Source organism: Coregonus lavaretus, assembly GCF_964263955.1.
Source record: "Coregonus lavaretus genome assembly, chromosome: 11".
Classification (NCBI taxonomy): Eukaryota; Metazoa; Chordata; class Actinopteri; order Salmoniformes; family Salmonidae; genus Coregonus; species Coregonus lavaretus.
Window position 1 is genome coordinate 16,548,961 of NC_139998.1, and position 23,127 is coordinate 16,572,087.

Here is a 23,127-nt window from a genome sequence, read left to right on the forward strand (position 1 = left end):
TTACACTTAAATCCAAATTGGTTATCTAGCAAATTAGTAAGATAGTCTCACCCAATGTTCAAGAATGGCCTTTTCCCTTTATTCAGATTACAACCTCTCACTTTTAGTTATTTGAAAAGGAAATCTCCCAAATATCACTATTTCTAAAACAAGCCATATAAAGTTGGTTGCAATTTCAATTTAATCCTCCAGAAACGACAGAACAAATAATGCAACAAATATTGTGGTTAAACTCAAATATACTAATTGATTTAAAAAATGTAATTATTTGAAAAAATGTTTAAAAATTGTATAATCTTCGTAAATTATATCATAGGTAGGACTGGTGGAGTTATGTCGAACATGCAGCTAACACAAACATATGGAAATGTCTGCTCTACCCCAAATTACAACCAAATAATTGCAGCATTACCGCAAAAACGGAAGAGGAAAGAGGAAGGGGGAAAAAGTAAGGAACTTGTCTGTTGGCCCTGCATTAAAGAACATAATTGGTTAAAGAAAATTGTGATAAATAAAAAAGTATACCAGTTTCATTTAAGGACCAAAGGATTGACAGCAATCCCACATAGATTGCAAAATAGTTGGGAAGAGATTTTTGATGTACCGATTCCATGGCATTGTGTTTATGAACTGATCGACAAAACGACGCCGGATTCAAAACGTATCATTTTTCAATTTAAATTATATGATACAAAATTCTTGCTACCAATAGAATGTTATTTATATGGGGGACACAATCTTCCCAGCTCTGCAGATTTTGCTGCGAAGAGACAGAATCATTAGATCATTTGTTTTGGTACTGTCCATTTGTAGCTTGTTTTTGGTCACAGGTCCAGGAATGGCTGAAGGATTGCAATATTTACCTTGGGCTAACCCTGTAGATAACACTACTGGGTGATCTGAAAAGTCATAGTCAATCGATCAATAATACATTATTTTCAATTTACAATCTGTAGAAACAATGAGAATAGAAGGGTTCAGAACTGTTGTGAAACATCACAGTACAGTTGAAAAATATATGGCAAATAGAAATCCAATATGGATTGTGTTAAGAGATAGATGGGAGGTGTTGAATGGAGCTGAAGGATGGGACTAATAACAACTAACAACAACTAATAACAACAAGATAACTAATGTAAAGCATACTGTGTCCATAATAAGTATATAGGTTATAGGTTGAGAGCTTTTGTGAAAGAGCACAGTTAGAAATATATGGCTTGAGAAGCAAACCGGATGGACATCATGAAAATGATCGTATAGGTTGAGGAAGTTCAGGAGTAAAAACAAACAAAATATAATTATTGTAAAATTGACTGTGTCCATTAAATGTATTTAGTATTTATACGCTGGAAGTAGAGGCCTAAGCGTTGTTGTTCACTAGTTTACTCCAATTAGGGAAGGGGTGGTGGGGTTGGAAAGTAATAAAGGGAAATATACAGTTGAAGTTGGAAGTTTACATACACTTAGGTTGGAGTCATTAAAACTCCTATTTCAACCACTCCACAAATTTCTTGTTAACAAACTATAGTTTTGGCAAGTCGGTTAGGACATTGTTTACAGACAGATTATTTCACTTATAATTCACTGTATCACAATTCCAGTGGGTCAGAAGTTTACATACACTAAGTTGACTGTACCTTTAAACAGTTTGGAAAATTCCAGAAAATGATGTCATGGCTTTAGAAGCTTCTGATAGCCTAACTGACATCATTTGAGTCAATTGGAGGTGTACCTATAGATGTATTTCAAGGCCTACCTTCAAACTCAGTGCCTCTTTGCTTGACATCATGGGAAAATCAAAAGAAACTAGCCAAGACCTCAGAAAAAGAATTGTAGACCTCCACAAGTCTGGTTCATCCTTGGGAGCAATTTCCAAATGCCTGAAGGTACCACGTTCATCTGTACAAACAATAGTATGCAAGTATAAACACCATGGGACCACGCAGCCGTCATACCACTCAGTAAGGAGACGCGTTCTGTCTCCTAGAGATGAACGTACTTTGGTGCGAAAAGTGCAAATCAATCCCAGAACAACAGCAAGGACCTTGTGAAGATGCTGGAGGAAACAGGTACAAAAGTATCTATATCCACAGTAAAACGAGTCCTATATCGACATAACCTGAAAGGCCGCTCAGCAAGGAAGAAGCCACTGCTCCAAAACCGCCATAAAAAAGCCAGACTACGGTTTGCAACTGCACATGGGGACAAAGATCATACTTCTTGGAGAAATGTCCTCTGGTCTGATGAAACAAAAATAGAACTGTTTGGCCATAATGACCATCGTTACAGTGGGGAGAACAAGTATTTGATACACTGCCGATTTTGCAGGTTTTCCTACTTACAAAGCATGTAGAGGTCTGTAATTTTTATCATAGGTACACTTCAACTATCATAGGTACACTTCAAAAATCCAGAAAATCACATTGTATGATTTTTAAGTAATTCATTTGCATTTTATTGCATGACATAAGTATTTGATCACCTACCAACCAGTAAGAATTCCGGCTCTCACAGACCTGTTAGTTTTTCTTTAAGAAGCCCTTCTGTTCTCCACTCATTACCTGTATTAACTGCACCTGTTTGAACTCGTCCTGTCCACACACTCAATCAAACAGACTCCACCCTCTCCACAATGGCCAAGACCAGAGAGCTGTGTAAAGACATCAGGGATAAAATTGCAGACCTGCACAAGGCTGGGATGGGCTACAGGACAATAGGCAAGCAGCTTGGTGAGAAGGCAACAACTGTTGGCGCAATTATTAGAAAATGGAAGAAGTTCAAGATGACAGTCAATCACCCTCGGTCTGGGGCTCCATGCAAGATCTCACTTCGTGGGGCATCAATGATCATGAGGAAGGTGAGGGATTAGCCCAGAACTACACGGCAGGACCTGGTCAATGACCTGAAGAGAGCTGGGACCACAGTCTCAAAGTAAACCATTAGTAACACACTACGCCGTCATGGATTAAAATCCTGTAGCGCACGCAAGGTCCCCCTGCTCAAGCCAGCGCATGTCCAGGCCCGTCTGAAGTTTGCCAATGACCATCTGAATGATCCAGAGGAGGAATGGGAGAGGGTCTTGTGGTCTGATGAGACAAAAATAGAGCTTTTTGGTCTAAACTCCACTCGCCGTGTTTGGAGGAAGAAGAAGGATGAGTACAACCCCAAGAACACCATCCCAACCGTGAAGCATGGAGGTGGAAACATCATTCTTTGGGGATGCTTTTCTGCAAAGGGGACAGGACGACTGCACCGTATTGAGGGGAGGATGGATGGGGCCATGTATCGCGAGATCTTGGCCAACAACCTCCTTCCCTCAGTAAGAGCATTGAAGATGGGTCGTGGCTGGGTCTTCCAGCATGACAACGACCCGAAACACACAGCCAGGGCAACTAAGGAGTGGCTCCGTAAGAAGCATCTCAAGGTCCTGGAGTGGCCTAGCCAGTCTCCAGACCTGAACCCAATATAAATTATTTGGAGGGAGCTGAAAGTCCGTATTGCCCAGCGACAGCCCCGAAACCTGAAGGATCTGGAGAAGGTCTGTATGGAGGAGTGGGCCAAAATCCCTGCTGCAGTGTGTGCAAACCTCGTCAAGACCTACAGGAAACGTACGATCTCTGTAATTGCAAACAAAGGTTTCTGTACCAAATATTAAGTTCTGCTTTTCTGATGTATCAAATACTTATGTCATGCAATAAAATGCAAATTAATTACTTAAAAACCATACAATGTGATTTTCTGGATTTTTGTTTTAGATTCCATCTCTCACAGTTTAAGTGTACCTATGATAAAAATTACAGACCTCTACATGCTTTGTAAGTAGGAAAACCTGCAAAATCGGCAGTGTATCAAATACTTGTTCTCCCCACTGTATGTTTGGAGGAATAATGGGGTGGCTTGCAAGCCGAAGAACACCATCCCAACTGTGAAGCACGGGGTGGCATCATCATGCTGTGGGGGTGCTTTGCTGCAGGAGGGACTGGTGCACTTCACAAAATAGATGGCATCATTTTGTGGATATATTGAAGCATCATCTCAAGACATCAGTCAGGAAGTTAAAGCTTGGTCACAAATGGGTCTTCCAAATGGACAATGACCCCAAGCATACTTCCAAAGTTGTGGCAAAATGGCTTAAGGACAACAAAGTCAAGGTATTGGAGTGGCCATCACAAAGCCCTGACCTCAATCCTATAGAAAATGTGTGGGCGGAACTCAAAAAGCGTGTGCAAGCAAGGAGGCCTACAAACCTGACTCAGTTACACCAGCTCTGTCAGGAGGAATGGGCCAAAATTCACCCAACTTATTGTGGGAAGCTTGTGGAAGGCTACCCGAAACGTTTGACCCAAGTTAAACAATTTAAAGGCAATGCTACCAAATACTAATTGAGTGTATGTGAACTTCTGACCCACTGGGAATGTGATGAAATAAATAAAAGCTGAAATAAATCATTCTCTGTACTATTATTCTGACATTTCACATTCTTAAAATAAAGTGATGATCCTAACTGACCCAAGACAGGGAATTTTTACTAGGATTAAATGTCAGGAATTGTGTAAAACTGAGTTTAAATGTATTTGGCTTCAATACTTCAACTGTATTTTTAAAAAGGATATGTATATATACAGTGGGGAAAAAAAGTATTTAGTCACCCACCAATTGTGCATGTTCTCCCACTTAAAAAGATGAGAGAGGCCTGTAATTTTCATCATAGGTACATATCAACTATGACAGACAAATTGAGAAAAAAAAATCCAGAAAATCACATTGTGGGATTTTCAATGAATTTATTTGCAAATTATGGTGGAAAATAAGTATTTGGTCACCTACAAACAAGCAAGATTTCTGGCTCTCACAGACCTGTAACTTCTTTTTTAAGAGGCTCCTCTGTCCTCCACTCGTTACCTGTATTAATGGCACCTGTTTGAACTTGTTATCAGTATAAAAGACACCTGTCCAAAACCTCAAACAGTCACACTCCAAACTCCACTATGGCCAAGACCAAAGAGCTGTCAAAGGACACCAGAAACAAAATTGTAGACCTGCACCAGGCTGGGAAGTCTGAATCTGCAATAGGTAAGCAGCTTGGTTTGAAGAAATCAACTGTGGGAGCAAATATTAGGAAATGGAAGACATACAAGACCACTGATAATCTCCCTCGATCTGGGGCTCCACGCAGGATCTCACCCCGTGGGGTCAAAATGATCACAAGAACGGTGAGCAAAAATCCCAGAACCACACGGGGGAACCTAGTGAATGACCTGCAGAGAGCTGGGACAAAGTAACAAAGCCTACCATCAGTAACACACTACGCCGCCAGGGACTCAAATCCTGCAGTGCCAGACGTGTCCCCCTGCTTAAGCCAGTACATGTCCAGGCCCGTCTGAAGATTGCTAGAGTGCATTTGGATGATCCAGAAGAGGATAGGGAGAATGTCATATGGTCAGATGAAACCAAAATAGAACTTTTTGGTAAAAACTCAACTCGTCGTGTTTGGAGGACAAAGAATGCTGAGTTGCATCCAAAGAACACCATACCTACTGTGAAGCAAGGGGGTGGAAACATCATGCTTTGGGGCTGTTTTTCTGCAAAGGGACCAGGACGACTGATCCGTGTAAAGGAAAGAATGAATGGGGCCATGTATCGTGAGATTTTGAGTGAAAACATCCTTCCATCAGCAAGGGCATTGAAGATGAAACGTGGCTGGGTCTTTCAGCATGACAATGATCCCAAACACACCGCCCAGGCAACGAAGGAGTGGCTTCGTAAGAAGCATTTCAAGGTCCTGGAGTGGCCTAGCCAGTCTCCAGATCTCAACCCCATAGAAAATCTTTGGAGGGAGTTGAAAGTCTGTGTTGCCCAGCGACAGCCCCAAAACATCACTGCTCTAGAGGAGATCTGCATGGAGGAATGGGCCAAAATACCAGCAACAGTGTGTGAAAACCTTGTGAAGACTTACAGAAAACGTTTGACCTGTGTCATTGCCAACAAAGGGTATACAACAAAGTATTGAGAAACTTTTGTTATTGACCAAATACTTATTTTCCACCATAATTTGCAAATACATTCATTAAAAATCCTACAATGTGATTTTCTGAATTTTTTTTTCTCATTTTGTCTGTCATAGTTGACGTGTACCTATGATGAAAATTACAGGCCTCTCTCATCTTTTTAAGTGGGAGAACTTGCACAATTGGTGGCTGACTAAATACTTTTTTTCGCCACTGTATGTATGTATATGTATTTATATGTATGTATGTGTATATGTATGTATATGTGTATATATGTATATATATATATATATATATATATATATATATATATATATATATATATATATATTTGCGAGAAATAAAAACATATGGGGGATTGGATGTGATGCAGACAATTACATTGATGGAAGTTAAAATCTATCTGCAATATTAAAGATGGCTATTCAATTAATTAATAATTATATTCGCTTAACCGTGCCCATCCTTACTAATTACCCTATTTTCATCCCATTTTAAGGAATGAGAATTGTTCCACTGACTTACATTAGCTATTGTGAAAGACCAAATAATTTTGTTTGTCAAAATTGGAGGCAAAAATGCTGACCGGAACCTGCATTTGGGACTATTTCAATTATTGTTCATTGAGATTAATAAAATACACCACCAAAAGTTTAATTTTGGGGCCTTAGGAATATTTATTTATTTTGAAGCTAATTTCCTGCAATTCTACATAGTGTAATATGATTCATTACATCTTTTGGGTAGGCTATTTCATGATCATTTATAAAATCAGTGTTACTTTTCGGCAAATTCTGTTTTCAAGGTTTACGAGTTGTCCTATTTTTTTCAGGTTTTCACTTTCAAAAACTGCAACATTTGATGATTAAACAACAATGCTTATACCACATCAGGCAACCACTTTTGAGGTCTGGGAAAAATAAAAATAATACAAAATTGGGAGGGTGTAGTTGCCCTTTAATTCACCTAGCAAGATACTGTTTGTTTGGCTAGTGGTGTTTCTGTACTGTACAATGTACAGTAAGCCTAGTGTACATGTGATGGCTGAGTTTGCAAGAACAAATGACCACCCGATTGAAGGTTATAAATCATCATGATATCATTCTGCCAGGTAGGCCTACTTTGGAGTCAACATTTAATTGGGAAGGGTTTTAGGGAAAGCCTTAGAAATGACTGTTTCGGCATGCTAACTGGCAACACAACACACACGGGCGCACACAAACAGGCCTTACTTCTTCATAAAGTTGCAGGAAATACATTTTTTTTTAAACATTTTTTAGTCATTTAGCAGACGCTCTTATCCAGAGCGACTTACAGTTAGTGAATACATATATATATATATTTTTGTATATATATTTTTTATACTGGCCCCCCGTGGGAATCGAACCCACAACCCTGGCGTTGCAAACGCCATGCTCTATCAACTGAGCTACATCCCTGCCGGCCATTCCCTCCCCTACCCTGGACGACGCTGGGCCAATTGTGCGCCGCCCATGAGTCTCCCGGTCGCGGCCGGCTGCGACAGAGCCTGGATTCGAACCAGGATCTCTAGTGGCACAGTTAGCACTGCGATGCAGTGCCTTAAATACAAATCACTGATGCATTCTTTTAATTAATTATGAGAAACTAGTTCAATTTAACTACCCTACCGCTGTGAGCTAGTCCAGGGACAACCAGTTGTTTGAGCTGCAAGCTCTTGCTGCCCGACAGATGATATTCTGCTCAAACTAGGCTATGAGTGTGCCGTGTAGCACACATAGTGAGGTGTATGTTGACAGGCTACTGCTGTTACCATTGTCCATTTTCTCCCTCCCTCATCACCTCCTCTCCATCAGGCCCGGCTGCCGTTTTTGTCTCTGGAGTGCCTCTGCTAAGGGTTTCAGAGATTTTCGCTATGTAAAAAAAGCCAAAATCTTACACTTTTTTTCCCCTAACAAGGGGTATCTAAATTCACCTTTAGTAGCACTGAGTTATGGAAATGATCTCCACACTTCGCCTTCCACTCTTTGGTGTCCTGTCTCTGTCTCTATTCATGCATTCCTTTGAACTATGACAATAATTAGGATTTTGCTGCTCTAAAAGGGTGGGAGTTTGGGACTCACAAATACAAGATAGTCCATTGACACCACACAACTATTTGCAACATTTTCACTCTCTACAATTACATAAATATGGTGGGCAAACGGTGTAAATTGGGTATTTTGTACGTTTATATCTACAGGAAACATTTCTGTTGGCTGATTCAAACATCACAATGGGTGACACTGTCCAGACAAACTTGAATTGTTCCTTGACAAGTGATTTCTTCTAATCAGGATGGAACTAACATTAAGACCACAGATGCCAAACATTATTTCCTCCACTGCAGTTCAAACAAATTCAAATCTGTGTTGTCAAATGATACTCAGTTACATGGGTCTATTCATTATCCACACACCAAAGCTCTGTGACTAAGTGTTATTATCATTATACCTCTCAATCTGACCACCCTTAAATTGCCCTAGCCCCTCCTTTGAAGTCCCTGATTGATGCTACACAAACAAACCTTAGAGCTCAGGACAACTTAACCCATGTCTTTCTTGGAGCTCCGATGACTTGACAATGCAGGCCTTTGTGAGGGAACAGGCAGGGCAGTGATTGCAGACAGAGTGTCCATCATGTTGAGTAATAATGGGTCATTAGAGGTTGATATACTCACGTTGGGTCTTATGCTGGCTGCCTGTCCGTAATACTTCTCGGCTGCGTCGTTGAGACTGGCTTGTCTGCAAAGAAAAGCACAAAAAGCAATCATCACTGATCTTTATTGCTTCGAACTTCAGAGGGTTCAGAAGAGACCTTGAACTCTGTCTGTTTAATGTTGCTTCGGGGTCAGTAAGGGCAGGCTAAGGGGAGAATGCCGTGTAGCAACGAGAGGAGTCAATGAAACAGGCAATTTGTTTCCAGGACTTTCAGCAGACATCTCCCCATGCTGAGTGGTATACAGCATGCCCTGATTGTTTTCATTATATCCTGGGTCGCAACCTTTGTGTAATGACCTTTGAACTGTGTGTCATTACAATAGGCCTCTCATCAACTACTGCCTTAGTAAGAACAAACATCACTTCAAAGGCCTGTCCCCTGTCTTCTATGTAAACACATCTATTGTTTTTGGTACTGAAGGTCAGTGGGGTTGTGAGGATTTGAGGTCTAGGAAGGAGGCCTATGAAGGAGATTATCACAGAAACCCATGTGAAAATGTGTTGCAAGTTTATGTATTATACTAAAATTGGGAGCATAATATAATGATATCTAATCGTACTGTACAAACACAACAACAAAACATGCAGTGAAAACTATACAGTAATGTAAGGTGAAGGCACCTCTAGACAGATGGTTCTCCTGCGAATCCCAGAAGACTAGAAGTGTTTAGTCTGTAGATGCTCCAGTAAAAGCTCCAGTCAAAACAAGAATGTCCTCCATATGCTCATCATCTCCATCCACAATATGCTACGCTATTAAACTTAGATTACCGTCCTACTGTCTTTCCCCTTAGCCAAGAGCTTTTCTCTTTATTAATATTCCTATAAATCAGAAATCATTTTTACAACCCGCAGCTGCATTTCACTGATGGTAGCAATTGTCTCACTGCAAACAGTTTAACTTTGACAGAGTCAAGGATGGAGTCAACGATTGCTGGCTCCGCAGCCCCGAGTCGTAATGATGAAAGCAAGACCATCTGAACTGAACTGGGCATTAAGCCGGTCTGGCCATATTAAGGGATCCTCCTCCATATTGCAGCGCTATACAGCCACTTTCATATTCCACCAATAGCACGACAACACCCCAACTATATCCATACCTGAGTTATCTCTAAACCCAGAACAAAATCTCATAGTTTGTCAAAAGAGACTAATACCTGAGCTACAGGTTATTCTGCAGAGCATAAGTGCTGTCATATTTTTGTTGAACTGTAATCAGAATACGATATGATGATGTTTTATTAGTCGTATGTACGGGATACGCATGGTATACATCGTCTAACAAAATGCTTACTTGCAGGTTCCTTCTCGACAATGCAACAGCAATAATAAATAATAAAAGATAAGAATATGAACTTAAAGTTTTATAGGTCAAGAGGCAAGAGAAGCAGTTCTGATAAATGCGCAGTCTTCATCTTCTCATGTCAGTCTGCATGATTGAAAGCAGCATACAGCATGCAATTCTAATAATAGCAAAAACACAAGTTCTCTCTAGAAACCAATAATGATATTTAAATCACCACAATTTCCAGCTGAGTTTCCCTCATGACATTTACATTTTGCCAAATCAGAGTATCACATTTGAGATGCTAAAACAAAAAATACACACAAAAAACAAATTACTCCAAGATGCAAAACTTGATACAACACTTGCTTGATTAAAAACAAAAGGACCATTAAGCTTAATATGAAATCAACGTTTCTGTTAAGCCACAGTGGTAATGGCTGGTCAACAGACATGGGTGGACGCTTTCCCCATGAGGTGACACCAGTAGTGGTACGAGGGACTGGGATGGAGTCTCTATGGTGTGAAATTATATGGTGAAGATGTTTTGGACGGACATGAGAATCATTACTCAGTGCAGAGAGCAGAGAGCACTGCCTCCTTCAAATAACTCTTGATACACTTTAGTTCAAGGCCTTTGTGTAGAAGGTGTGTCACTGTTATTCACAAGTTATCACAATGAAAACTCAAACACACTGGGCTCTATTTTCGACTGGTGTTAAAACGCACGTTAGTTTGCAGTTTCGTCATGTAAAAACTGGCGCACTGGCATTTTCCAGCCCTAATGCCTGGTTCTGCAATTTACCTGTCTAACATCAGCTTGCTTGCGCTGTGGTGGGAGGGGTGGCAATATTTGAGGTGTGTCCTTAAAAACAAGTGCAAAAGTGACAATTTCATGCAGCACTAAGGGGTGGATCGAAATGGGTACCTGGAGGAAAATGGGGGGTCATGCTTTTTCAATTTCAGTCAAGGGGAGGGTTTAGTATTTTTTAACTCTAGTCCAGGTAAAGTTTCAATATTTCTCAGTGTTTTAGAATGAGTTGCTTATTAGGCTATATATCGATGTGTGCCTGATGCCACTCCTCATCTCTGATTCTCCGCTGGGCGCACAATATCAAGTGTGCTATAGGCTATTTAGTGTGGTCTCAATCAAATGAACAATAGCCTATACAGTAGGCTATAGGCTACGAAGTGCATGCTTGGAGGAGCACAGATCAAAGTTATATTTCTAAGATAGCTGCTGGGATGGTGTAAATAAAACTAGGCTGCATTACACACTGCAATGGATATTCCAAACCTGAGCCCTGGCCTGCTCTGCTCTTTCTGATCAAAAACATTTGTGTGTGCTGCTTAACCAATGGCTGTGCTGTGTAGACCTACAGTGGCAGTTCAGGAGGAGAGTCAAAGGCTTCTTCTGAAAATAATTTGTAGCAATATCTTGTGTGCTGAGTAGCCTATAGCCTATGTTCTGTTCAGTTTGAGAAGGAGAGCGTGAAGATGAGAAGAAGGACCGGAGGTCAACTTTGATAGCTTGCTACTACTATAATTGATTTGAATATAAACAATATGTTTCTTGCCCATGAAGTATTTATCAGAGTTATTGACCTCACAATAAGCCAGATTTGAGTAACTTACATTGTGGTGCTGAAACAATCAATTGGAAATGGGCAGCAAATTTGAGTAGGCATAATTCATTTCAACCCTCTTCATTGTAATTAGACTTTACTAACAACAAGAGGGCTTTGTGTTGGAGCCTATTTCTTCCTATTTAAGAAATAAGAGGTAGGCCTACCTGTTTGACAGACGGAATTAGTCTATAAGCTGCTATATCAATAGATTTGTCGGCCAATTCCTCCACCCACCGTGCACTCTTTAAAAAGCCTACCTCCGTGTCAGTGAAGGGCTGTTAAGTTAAAACCAGGACTCAAATTGAGGGTTTATGAGAGGTTATGCCATAGGCCTACCTTTATTAAAGAAAATGAAAAAATATATACAGTACCAGTCAAAAGTTTGGACACACCTACTCATTCCAGGGTTTTTCTTTATTTGTACTATTTTCTACATTGTAGAATAATAGTGAAGACTTCAAAACTCTGAAATAACACATGGAATCATGTAGTAACCAAAAATTTTTTAAACAAATCAAAATATATTCTATATTTGAAATTCTTCAAATAGCCACCCTTTGCCTTGATGACAGGTTTGCACACTCTTGGCATTCTCTCAACCAGCTTCATGAGGTAGTCACCTGGAATGCATTTCAATTAACAGGTGTGCCTTCTTAAAAGTTAATTTGTGGAATTTCTTTCCTTCTTAATGCGTTTGAGCCAATCAGTTGTGTTGTGACAAGGTAGGGGTGGTATACAGACGATAGCCCTATTTGGTAAAAGACCAAGTCCATATTATGGCAAGAACAGCTCAAATAAGCAAAGAGAAACGACAGTCCATCATTACTTTAAGACATGAAAGTCAGTCAATACGGCCACAGGAATGGAAGACCCAGAGTTACCTCTGCTGCAGAGGATAAGTTCATTAGAGTTCCAGCCTCAGAAATTGCAGCCCAAATAAATGCTTCACAGAGTTCAAGTAACAGACACATCTCAACATCAACTGTTCAGAGGGGACTGTGTGAATCAGGCCTTCATGGTCGAATTGCTGCAAAGAAACCACTACTAAAGGACACCAATAACAAGAAGAGACCTGCTTGGGCCAAGAAACACGAGCAATGGACATTAGACCGGTGGAAATTTGTCATTTGGAGTTTTTTGGTTCAAACCGCTGTGAACAGATGATCTCTGCATGTGTATTTCCCACCGTAAAGCATGGAGGAGGAGGTGTTATGGTGTGGGGGTGCTTTGCTGGTGACACTGTCTGTAATTTATTTAGAATTCAAGGCACACTTAACCAGCATGGCTACCACAGCATTCTGCAGCGATACGCCATCCCATCTGGTTTGGGCTTAGTGGGACTATCATTTGTTTTTCAACAGGAAAATGAACCAACACACCTCCAGGCTGTGTAAGGGCTATTTTACCAAGAAGGAGAGTGATGGAGTGCTGCATCAGATGACCTGGCCTCCACAATCCCCTGACCTCAACCAAATTGAGATGGTTTGGGATGAGTCGGACAGCAGAGTGCTAGAAACAAGCTGTAAAATACCTGGGAAAGACAAGACTCCGATGCATATGGGGATATCATTGTTTCGTTTCTTTGATATTCAGAGGCTGAGCTACAACCTTCTATACCCGAGGAGACAAAACATTTACATTGCTTGGGAAGTAATCTAATTCTGTCACTAGAAACTGATTAAACTATTCACTTTCTGTACAATAGAAGATGTTTAAACCCAAGACAGCTTTTAGGGAAACACTTGTGACTTTCTCTCGTTGGGTTAAGCAACGGAAGAAGAGTAGCCACCAATTAAAGCTTACATTTTTCTGCGTCGGTAGGACTACTCTGTCTGGAGTGGAAAGGTAGGCCTAACTTTTGAAAGTACCATGCTCAGATTCCTGCTAAGATTCATGTTAAGACGAACACATAGGCCTATCTCTCTGTCCATTCTTAGCCTGTAATTTCAGTAATTTGTGTTGTATTAAAACATATTCTGCTAATATGTAGAATTACATAGAATTGCATGACATTTTTATAAAAGGCCAGTTTTTCTCGGACCTGCAAACACGATGATAGATTCATGCAGTGCTTTTACTATAAAGAAGATCTTTCCACCCCTACTCTTGTCCACGGTGGTCTTCAAACCCACAACCTTCTGGCCCACAGCCCTGTGCGCTATCAAAATTCCTGTGTTGCCATGTAATGCTTATATGACAAAAAAACAGTTTCTAAAACTGCATATCTAAGGCTCTGGTCTGTCCAAGAAGTATCATGTTCTCTGATATATTCACTTCATATTTTAATCATTATTTTGGGTATAGGGGAGGGTCACTTGTTTTTTTTCAAGCGCTCACGGAGGGTTTAGATAAAAAATATATTTAGCTGAAGGGAGGGCCATCCAGTTTCATTTCAGAGAGGTCCGATTTTCTCCATGTAAGCCTTATTATAAATAATGTTTAATCGCTAATGGAAAGATTTAAGACCCACAAATAGCAGGTATTAACGGTAACGCAGTTGATATTGGCATGGATTTTGAGAGCGGAGTGCCCACAGAAGAGAGTTGTGCCTTTTGTGCTGGTGAATCTCGTATTTAGAAACATAGGTTCCCCCCATTTCGTTTAAAAACCAAGCATAGCTTACCCTCCCCTTAATCAAGGCTGGTTTAGGGGAAACATAGTCAGTTGCACAACTGAATGCATTCAACTGAAATGTGTCAACCGCATTTAACCCAACCCCTCTGAATCAGAGAGGTGTGGGGGACTGCCTTAATCAACATTTTTACATTTTAGTCATTTAGCAGACACTCTTATCCAGAGTGACTTACAGTTAGTGAGTGCATACATTTTTCATACTGGCCCCCCGTGGGAATCGAACCCGCAACCCTGTCGTTGCAAGCGCCATGCTCTACCAACTGAGCTACGGGAGGCCAACGTCATCAGCGCCCAGGGAGAAGTTGTTGTTGGGGGTTAACTGCCTTGCTCAAGGGCAGAACGGCAGATTATCCACCTGCTGGTTTATCCACTGCCTTTCGGTTACTGGCCCAATGCTCTTAACAGCTAGGCTACCTGCTACCCTCAGGTTTAGCAGCATCGCATAGGCGCATCTTTTTTATCCTGGCCATTAGCCAAGTAGCCTATGAATAAAGGGGTTTTAAATGGTCTACTGAGAGTGCTTTGAAATATATTAGATGTTTTTGCCCTGATGCTTTTTCATTATTCACAATTCACATATCTGCATTCTTCATTATGCTTGTTCAAGTTGGCGCCCCTCGTCCCATTACCAAAGACATGCTACTCCAAACTATTCAGTCCTCCTATAATGCCATATCACAACCACATTTTTTTGAGAATCTGCCTCGCACATAGGCAACGATACAAATAACAGGAGCCTATTATATATTTTAGAGATGTGTGAATGTTACGTGTAAAGACATTTAGGTCTACATGTGCACAAAGTGCCATTGAACGAGAGAAGCGATTTATGATATCATGCTTCTGACCCCATCCTATTTAGAAATATTGTTGTTCTTTAAAAAAAACGGATTGCTTGTTTTCCATTTCATATCTAGCCCTCTGCTACCCTTACCCTAGGCCTAGGCTACGAAGGCTGGTTCAACAGCAATGTGTTGTGTCTCTTCATCCTGGTCTTGCAAAGTAGCCTATCCATAAAATATGTTTAAATGGTCTATTTCAATTTGAGTGCCTTGAATTGAAAATATACTGCACATCCTAAAACATACACACATATGCCTACCTGCTTACTTCATTTCGCTTGTTCAAGTATCCATCCCCATCTCCAAAGAGCCCATCTCATCCGGTTACCATAGACGTATTTAAATGATTCAGTTCTATAATACAGTATCAATGGTAGGCCTAGGCTATATTTTGCTTATTGAGAACGTGCCTCATACATACAATACAATTTACAGGAGCCTAGTATTTTTTATTTTAGGAGAAGAGCGATGCGTAAAGACATGTAGGCTAGGCTCATTGAAGCCAATTACAACGATGTTGACTGCCAACACTCCAAACATTGAGCTATTGAGCAAATACTGGATGTTTTTTTTTACTGTTGCTATTACTCGTTACTGTAGCCTATGCTATTTAACTTGAGACAAACGCAGGCAGTATTAAGCCATGGAATGTGTTGATTGGCCAGTGAGTGGTCAAGCCCTCATCACACCTACAACTTGTTTATTTATCAAAACCCTGCCCTTTCGCGCCACTGCCAGCTATTGTGTGCATAATTCCGGCTGTGAAAATAGCAAAAATATTTCTGACACACCCCAGGACCTATAGCGCTACCGCCAGTGCTTAGATTTACCACTGCATTAGGTTTGTTAAAATAGAGCCCCCTGTGTTTGTGCAACTCGAGAAAGCAGAGCCCAAGCTAACACCTCTATTGAGCAGCATGGATCATCATTTGTCAACTAAGAGTTGAATAAACAAATGCCTCACACAAAATGACCATAATTCAAAGCAGTATTACTTCTTTTCTCAACAATAACTCCATGCTTAACCTCATTGAACTGTTTAACAAATATTCTTTCAAAAGTAACTTAAATAGTGCCCCATACCAGAAATTGTGCAGCGATGACAAATATGGGTTTGGTGTTTAACCGTGACCATAACCACATGTTGTGATAACCGCAATCATATTCAGAATAGAATTTCTTCTTGAGAATTAATCTAATTCTATATCATTTTCAAGTCTATAACCATAATTATCAGACTGGAGAACTGTAGAGCAGCCAAACCATTGTCACCAGACAAACAGGATCTTTAATATGAGTGGCAAAGGACTGCCTGGAGATAGTGGCTTGTGAGAGTACAGCAAGCACAATGAGAGAAGACAACAAACTTCTGACTTCGGTTAGACCCAAGTCCTCTGAGATACAGCTGCTGGGAAGAGAGGCGAGAGGGAAGAACTAGAAGAGCACGGAGAGGAAGAGGCGGAGGGAAAAAAGGGATCATGAGTGAATGAAAATAAAGAACTCCCTGGATGAAACAATGTTGGAACATATTTCACATCAGCAACATGACCGCCGAGCCCTCTGTCTTCGAGCCCTGACAGTTGGTAATCTAAATATGCTTTATTAACCCCAATACAGACGAACAGACGCACAAGTCATACGGCTGACAGCATTGCTTACAGTACATCTAACGCAGTTTCAAAAAATGCTAAAGACTTCATGAACAAATTGCTTCAGCAACAACAGCCAGTGTACGATCTGTGTACTAACTACAGCGAGCCCATCTGTCTCGAGCAACAAGACACACAAATGTTACACAAATGTTCCTTGTTCCTTCTGTCCAACAAGTCTGGGTTCCTGGAATAGTGATCGACATCACACAGCTAGTGAACGGTGGGTCTGGCTTGCAGAGGGATTTGAGCACTTAAAGGGCAGCATTAGCACATTCCCTTGGGAGTTAGCACTCAGCCAGCCTTCCTTTCCCTTCCCTTCCCTTCGCCTGCCGGCTGCTGCCGCTGCTCCGTAGCCCTAGACGAAGGTTTGGAATAACGTGCTGATTGTTTAAAGAAGGCCAGGGGAAATGGATAGTGAGGAAGTAAACTTGTCAAAGACCAAGGGCCCCAGAGAGCAATAAGAGAAGGTTTGCACATCTAAAAGCCCCCCACCCTTCCTTTTCAGATTCACTAGTATCCCCCACCAACCGATGGCCTTCCACGTCTTGGTTCCAAGACAAACACATAAAGAACATGAGTTCCAGAGGAGCGAGACCCCATGCCAGCGCGGCGGTGGGGAGCCCCTCGCTGTGCCCAGCCTGAGACTCTCTTTAACAGCCAGGGGTCTGGACCCTAGAAGAGGCTCTGTAAAGCATGGCCAGCAGAGCTGCTGGTGCTGCACATCCCCCTGGATCAGAGCGCTGTACAGTGGGCCACCATGTGAAAACCAGCTGGATAAAAACATTATATAGAGCTGCATGACACGGCCTCTTTCTGTCTTTGGTAAAGAAAGTGAACCGCAAAAACTACCTCAGTGAAGCACAATGATTCAAGACATCGCATTAATGGTTTTAGTAGTCGTAATTTCCCACAGCCAGCAGAAGTAATTCTCACACAGAAGAACCCTGATTTACCCTGATAAGTCTAAACAAGGGAAATCTCCAAACTAGGAAATATAATATTGTTGGCTCTAAGCTGAGCTGCCTCAGTCTGTGTGGCAAACTCTAAATTGGCACGTTGCTCTATTTACACATTTCCACTCGCGGCTTGCGCCTTGAAACACAACAGCTTGCGGCTTCCAGGAGAACTGTGAGTCAGAAGCCGCGCTGCTGAACCTTGCTCTGATTTGGAACCGGCTTTTAATGAATGAGCCAGAAACAGCAGAGGGAGCGCAGAGACAGGCACGTAGCTGCGTGGTGCACTAAGGCAAGATGGCAGCTCATTGGCTACCGCTGCAGCAGCAGAGAAGGTGATTACAGCAGCCGGCCAAGTAAATCACACTGGCAGAGGAGCGCTGTAATCCCTGGGATAAAGCGTACAGACCATAGACGCTCTCCCTCCCCCAGCTCTTGTCCCCTCCCCTCCCTCACAGTGTGTCCGTCCCATCCAACACTCACCTGAGCATGTGGGCTGCGCTGAAGACCACATCAAACTCCCGGCTGTCCAGACGCGCCGCCTTCTCCGCCATCTCAGCCGCTTCCAGCAGACGAGACTCCTCCAACAAAAACTGACCTTGGAGCAGCCAGAGAGAACAGAAACACCATGTTAAAACGCTGTATGTGGATGTATTCTTAGAGAGGGATGAATAGTTTCTGAGAATATTGTGTTTGGCCCGGGGAGATAGGGCGGACAGCGGCCGGCCTAAGAATGATTTGCTGAAACATAAGATACAAGCAGAGCGTATCATCGCTCTTTGGCTATCGCTCAGGCCCATTTGTCCAATTAGGAGGATCTTGATAGGAATGTTTCTCTTACATGTGTGTTGGGCCTAGCTGGAGTTCTGTATGTCTGAGGTGCAGCTGAAATGATAGAGCAGGGCCTTTGTAGACCATCCTAATGAGGCTAGAGTGTGGATCCCTGATGGGGGCATGAACTGGGGTCAGACCTCTCGGAGAGGGTCATGTTTGTGGAGGAATTAAAAGCCTGTTGATTTTGGTGAGCTCCACTACTGTACAGAGTTCCCAAACCACTGGTGGAAACCAAGCATTTTTTCCTACATAGCTGCGGATGAAATGTAGACTGGTTCTACAGGCCTTAGGTAAAGGAGAGACCGCTTCAGCCCTGACTGATTTCCAACGTATTGCAGAGCACCTCCAGGTTAGAAACACTGCTATAGCAGGGGATAGATTTCAATATGTCAACTCTTGTTTTATTGGAGTGGTTAAGAATATGTGAAAGCTGTTCCTTAAAATATCAAGAAATAAAGGAAATTCTTTCATTTTACGAAAGATCGATCACACAGTACATTACCACAAATTATTCTGCTGGCACTCACTCTCAAACCCACATTTCAAAGAGGAAACTTGCAGTGACCTTAGTAGAGTATAAAAATGTGTTGTTTCTCATAAGATAAAATGGTGTTCAGCAGAAAAGACACGTCAACTGTCACGTTCCTTCTTTCCACGTCTGTGCATATGTCATATTTGAGAACAATGTGAGGAAATTGGGGTTTATCTTCATTGGTCAATAGTGTGAATATTCCCTCACGCTATCCCCCCCAACAAGCCGCGTACACAACCTTAATACAGGAAGAGAGGTCAGCCAGCATTGCTAACTACCTGGAAGGGATCCAATCAAGGTGTGTGTGACATATGTACGTGTTTGTGTGTGTGTGCGCTCGTGTGTGTGTGTGTGTGGATAGGCTTTGGTTCAAAAACCCACAAGAGAGAGTGGTCCTGAGAAGTGACTTGTTCTTGGGGTTGGGCTAAATATAGAATTGTATTGAGAATGCCTCATAAATTCCAATTCAAGTAGTAAACAGGATACAGAATTGCAATTTCGAATTTGAATTGAAGGAAATATAATTAAATTGAATGAAATTCAAATGCCTCTTCTATTCTATATTAGGTGTAGTCTATACAAATATGCATCTTGTACATAAAACATCAAACATGTTGTTATATACAGGACAAACTCTTTTTCAAGATTTTCAGGACAAACTCTTAAAATGAATGATCAAGGAAAACAAAACCTGTATGCGAATATTCTAAGTTATTATATTTTATTAATCACTTACATTTAGTTAAATATGGGGAAACTACTACATTTCCCAGAATGCATTAGTTTAACCCTCAAGTTGACCCTGATGCCTTCAAAAAGAAGCCAAACAAATGAAATGGTTGGTGGAAATATAATTGGCTATTCTAAGCACCAAGGTTAAAAGAGTATATGAACATTGTTTCCAGAGAAAAGTGATTTATTCTTTGGTATCGGGAAGTGTGACCTGTCAGGTTCAATGAAACTGTCATGTTTTATGACTGAGTGGAATTTCTTTGAATTGCACTGAATTAAATTATACTTCCTGCCACTCAAACTAAAATTAAAATTCTACATCCTGTGGGTTTTGGCCATTTCAATTCGAATTTCAACTCATGAGATGAATGGCAGTCAATTCCAAAATTCTGAATTGAGCCCAACCCTGCTTGTACCTAACATGACAGTTTGATGGAGTGTGAGGTCAGAACAGTATAACATACAGTTATTTTTGTTGTAGTGCAAAAGTGCACAATTTGGTTGATTCAATGTGGCCTATGGTATGTTGGAAGATTAACCTTAGTATACAGTATAACCTTTATATAATGTTGGTAAATCAAAATAAACCCCAAAACCCCAAACTGCACCACTTACCGTAGTGCATATAGCAATTTCCTTTAGTGGGGTCTAGTTGGATGGCCTTCAGAAAGTACCTCTCTGCTTCAGTCTTCTGACCCTAAGAAGGGAGATGAATGAAATACATTGTCACTATTTGTTGCCGTTGCTATGCCGTCCATTTCAATATAAAAACATTATTTTATGTGTAAAAGCTGATTTTGCCAAGCCACAAACTAACTGTAACATTAAATCTTAATAAGAAGACATAAAACACATGTAACTACATTATTCTTTCAACACCTTGTGTCATCCTAAGAAAGATTTACCCTCAAAGCACACAATGTCATGCTTGGCACAGTTGACTGCCTGGTCTGAGCATTTAATCATAACACACTTATATCTGTACAAATAACACTTGTATGACCGCAAAAGCTGTGTGTGTGGCCAAACTACTGCAGCTGAGAGCGAGACACAACAGACATGCACACATACAAACGCACACACACACAGTACGGCAGACATAGAGACAGATCTTGAGAGAGGGCGTGGAGGGGCGTGCTGGGTTACTCGAGCCTGATGAGGGGCAGCAGCAGCAGTGACAGATTGGGGCCCAGAGGAGCCAGTCTCCCGGGGGCCTCAGAGAGCTGGACCAAATCACAGCTAACACACAGAGGCTCCAGCCAACACAGCTGCCTCTGTCTCACACACACAACACTGGTCTCATCTGTGTATCAGCTGCACTCTGATCAACAATACATCTCTATTCTATAAACATAATGCCAGTTATTATCAATACTGCTCATGAAGAGCAGATCACAATAGAGGTTCAACGAGTCAATCAAAGCCTATAGAAACCTACATTTAAGAGATGCCACAGCATTTTAGATTTTGTAAAAAAATGTGTCAAGGACTCCCTTAATATTACATAAGCCAGTAACCAGAATAAATTATGCTTATGCATTCCATTATATAGAATGAACACAATTCCTACATTTTAATTGCAAGGTCTTTAAAAAAAAATACATTTATCTAAACACTGCAATCCGATCAGGATATTATTTAACCTTGACTTTATCAGGGAGTCATACTGAGACCAAGGTCTCTTTTACAGATGAGTCCTAAATTACAGAAATTACAGAAAATACACACATTACATTTACATTTTACATTTTAGTAATTTAGCAGACGCTCTTATCCAGAGCGACTTACAGTTAGTGAGTGCATACATTTTCATACACATCAAAATACTGTATAAATACAAAATGATGGATGATTGCGTGCCTCCATTTTTCACTGGGTTGACTTTCAATAACTCAAGAAGTATCCACAATTTTCAAGTGTAAATGTTTGAGTGTATTATTCATTGATGTGATGGAAAATTTAACGAGCAATAAGTATATGTTTAATGCAGCTCAAGGCGTGAAAGTGACAGTAATAGTTCCAGTGTGAAAGGCATTATTTCTGTATGCTTTCACACTCAAATTCACAAATAGTACAAAGCACTCAGCTGAAGAGCAGCTGGAATAGTCATAACATCAGCATATTTCTATTTACTCAAGTTCAGGCAAAATGTCTGGCAGGAAACCACATTATGACAATTTAATGCACTGGCTCTCATTGTGCGTGTGGTTTTGAATGGACACGGATAGTCTAATGTTATTTTCACAATATTGATAGAGAATCTACAGTGTATGAGGTACATACTTTGCAGGTTTGACTGAGAAGTTAGCAAAAACAACTCTCTTTACTTCTGTTAAGGTGTCAAGAAATGTGTGGAAAATGCCCCCATTGACGTTCTCATCTTTCGAATCCATGCTTTGCCTTATCAGCCTTAGGAGTTAGATTGAGTAGATTGTTGAATGAAATCCAGCTGCATGCCTGGCTTGCTAACAAAGTATAATTTCAACATTTGAGCCCATTAGCTTTCCCTCGTACAACTGTCAGGTATCCAGATCAAAACTATATTTAGTGTAGTGGTTTGTATGTAGTAGAGGTCTTCACAGATCCACCTGTCCCCGAATAACCGAGACCCGATGCTTTCAATATACTTTGTATCCCACATTTAATGGGATACAAATAGACCAGACGCTAATAGACCAGACACTAACTAGAGGCAAGAGATAGAACTAGTCTGTTTGGTAACATCGCTAATAGACCAGACACTAACTAGAGGCAAGAGATAGAACTAGTCTGTTTGGTAACATCGCTAATAGACCAGACACTAACTAGAGGCAAGAGACAGAACTAGTCTGTTTGGTAACATCGCTAATAGACCAGACACTAACTAGAGGCAAGAGATAGAACTAGTCTGTTTGGTAACATCGCTAATAGACCAGACACTAACTAGAGGCAAGAGATAGAACTAGTCTGTTTGGTAACATCGCTAATAGACCAGACACTAACTAGAGGCAAGAGACAGAACTAGTCTGTTTGGTAACATCGCTAATAGACCAGACACTAACTAGAGGCAAGAGACAGAACTAGTCTGTTTGGTAACATCGCTAATAGACCAGACACTAACTAGAGGTAAGAGACAGAACTAGTCTGTTTGGTAACATCGCTAACAGACCAAACACTAACTAAAGTCTATTAATCTAAAGTGGAAGTTGGGAGAGTTATATTTGAGTGTTTCAGTGAAACGTGAGGGAGGACCCACTCTCTCGCTTTCCCAGATGCTTAGTTAATTTCATTCCGATCTCCTTTGCATTAT

At 41.0% G+C, this 23,127-nt stretch overlaps 1 protein-coding gene across 1 annotated transcript in view; it reads right to left on the reverse strand.

Moving 5' to 3' along the window:
• LOC311137366 (protein O-mannosyl-transferase TMTC2-like) overlaps nt 1-23,127 on the reverse strand; it is a gene marked incomplete at its 5' end in the record, with an annotated part of 194,745 nt that overhangs the window by 13,847 nt on the left and 157,771 nt on the right. The window contains 3 exons of the mRNA XM_084171814.1: nt 8,707-8,770; nt 18,224-18,338; nt 20,454-20,535. Of these exons, the coding sequence (XP_084027940.1) occupies nt 8,707-8,770; nt 18,224-18,338; nt 20,454-20,535 (261 nt within the window). The remainder of the gene's footprint in view (nt 1-8,706; nt 8,771-18,223; nt 18,339-20,453; nt 20,536-23,127) is intronic.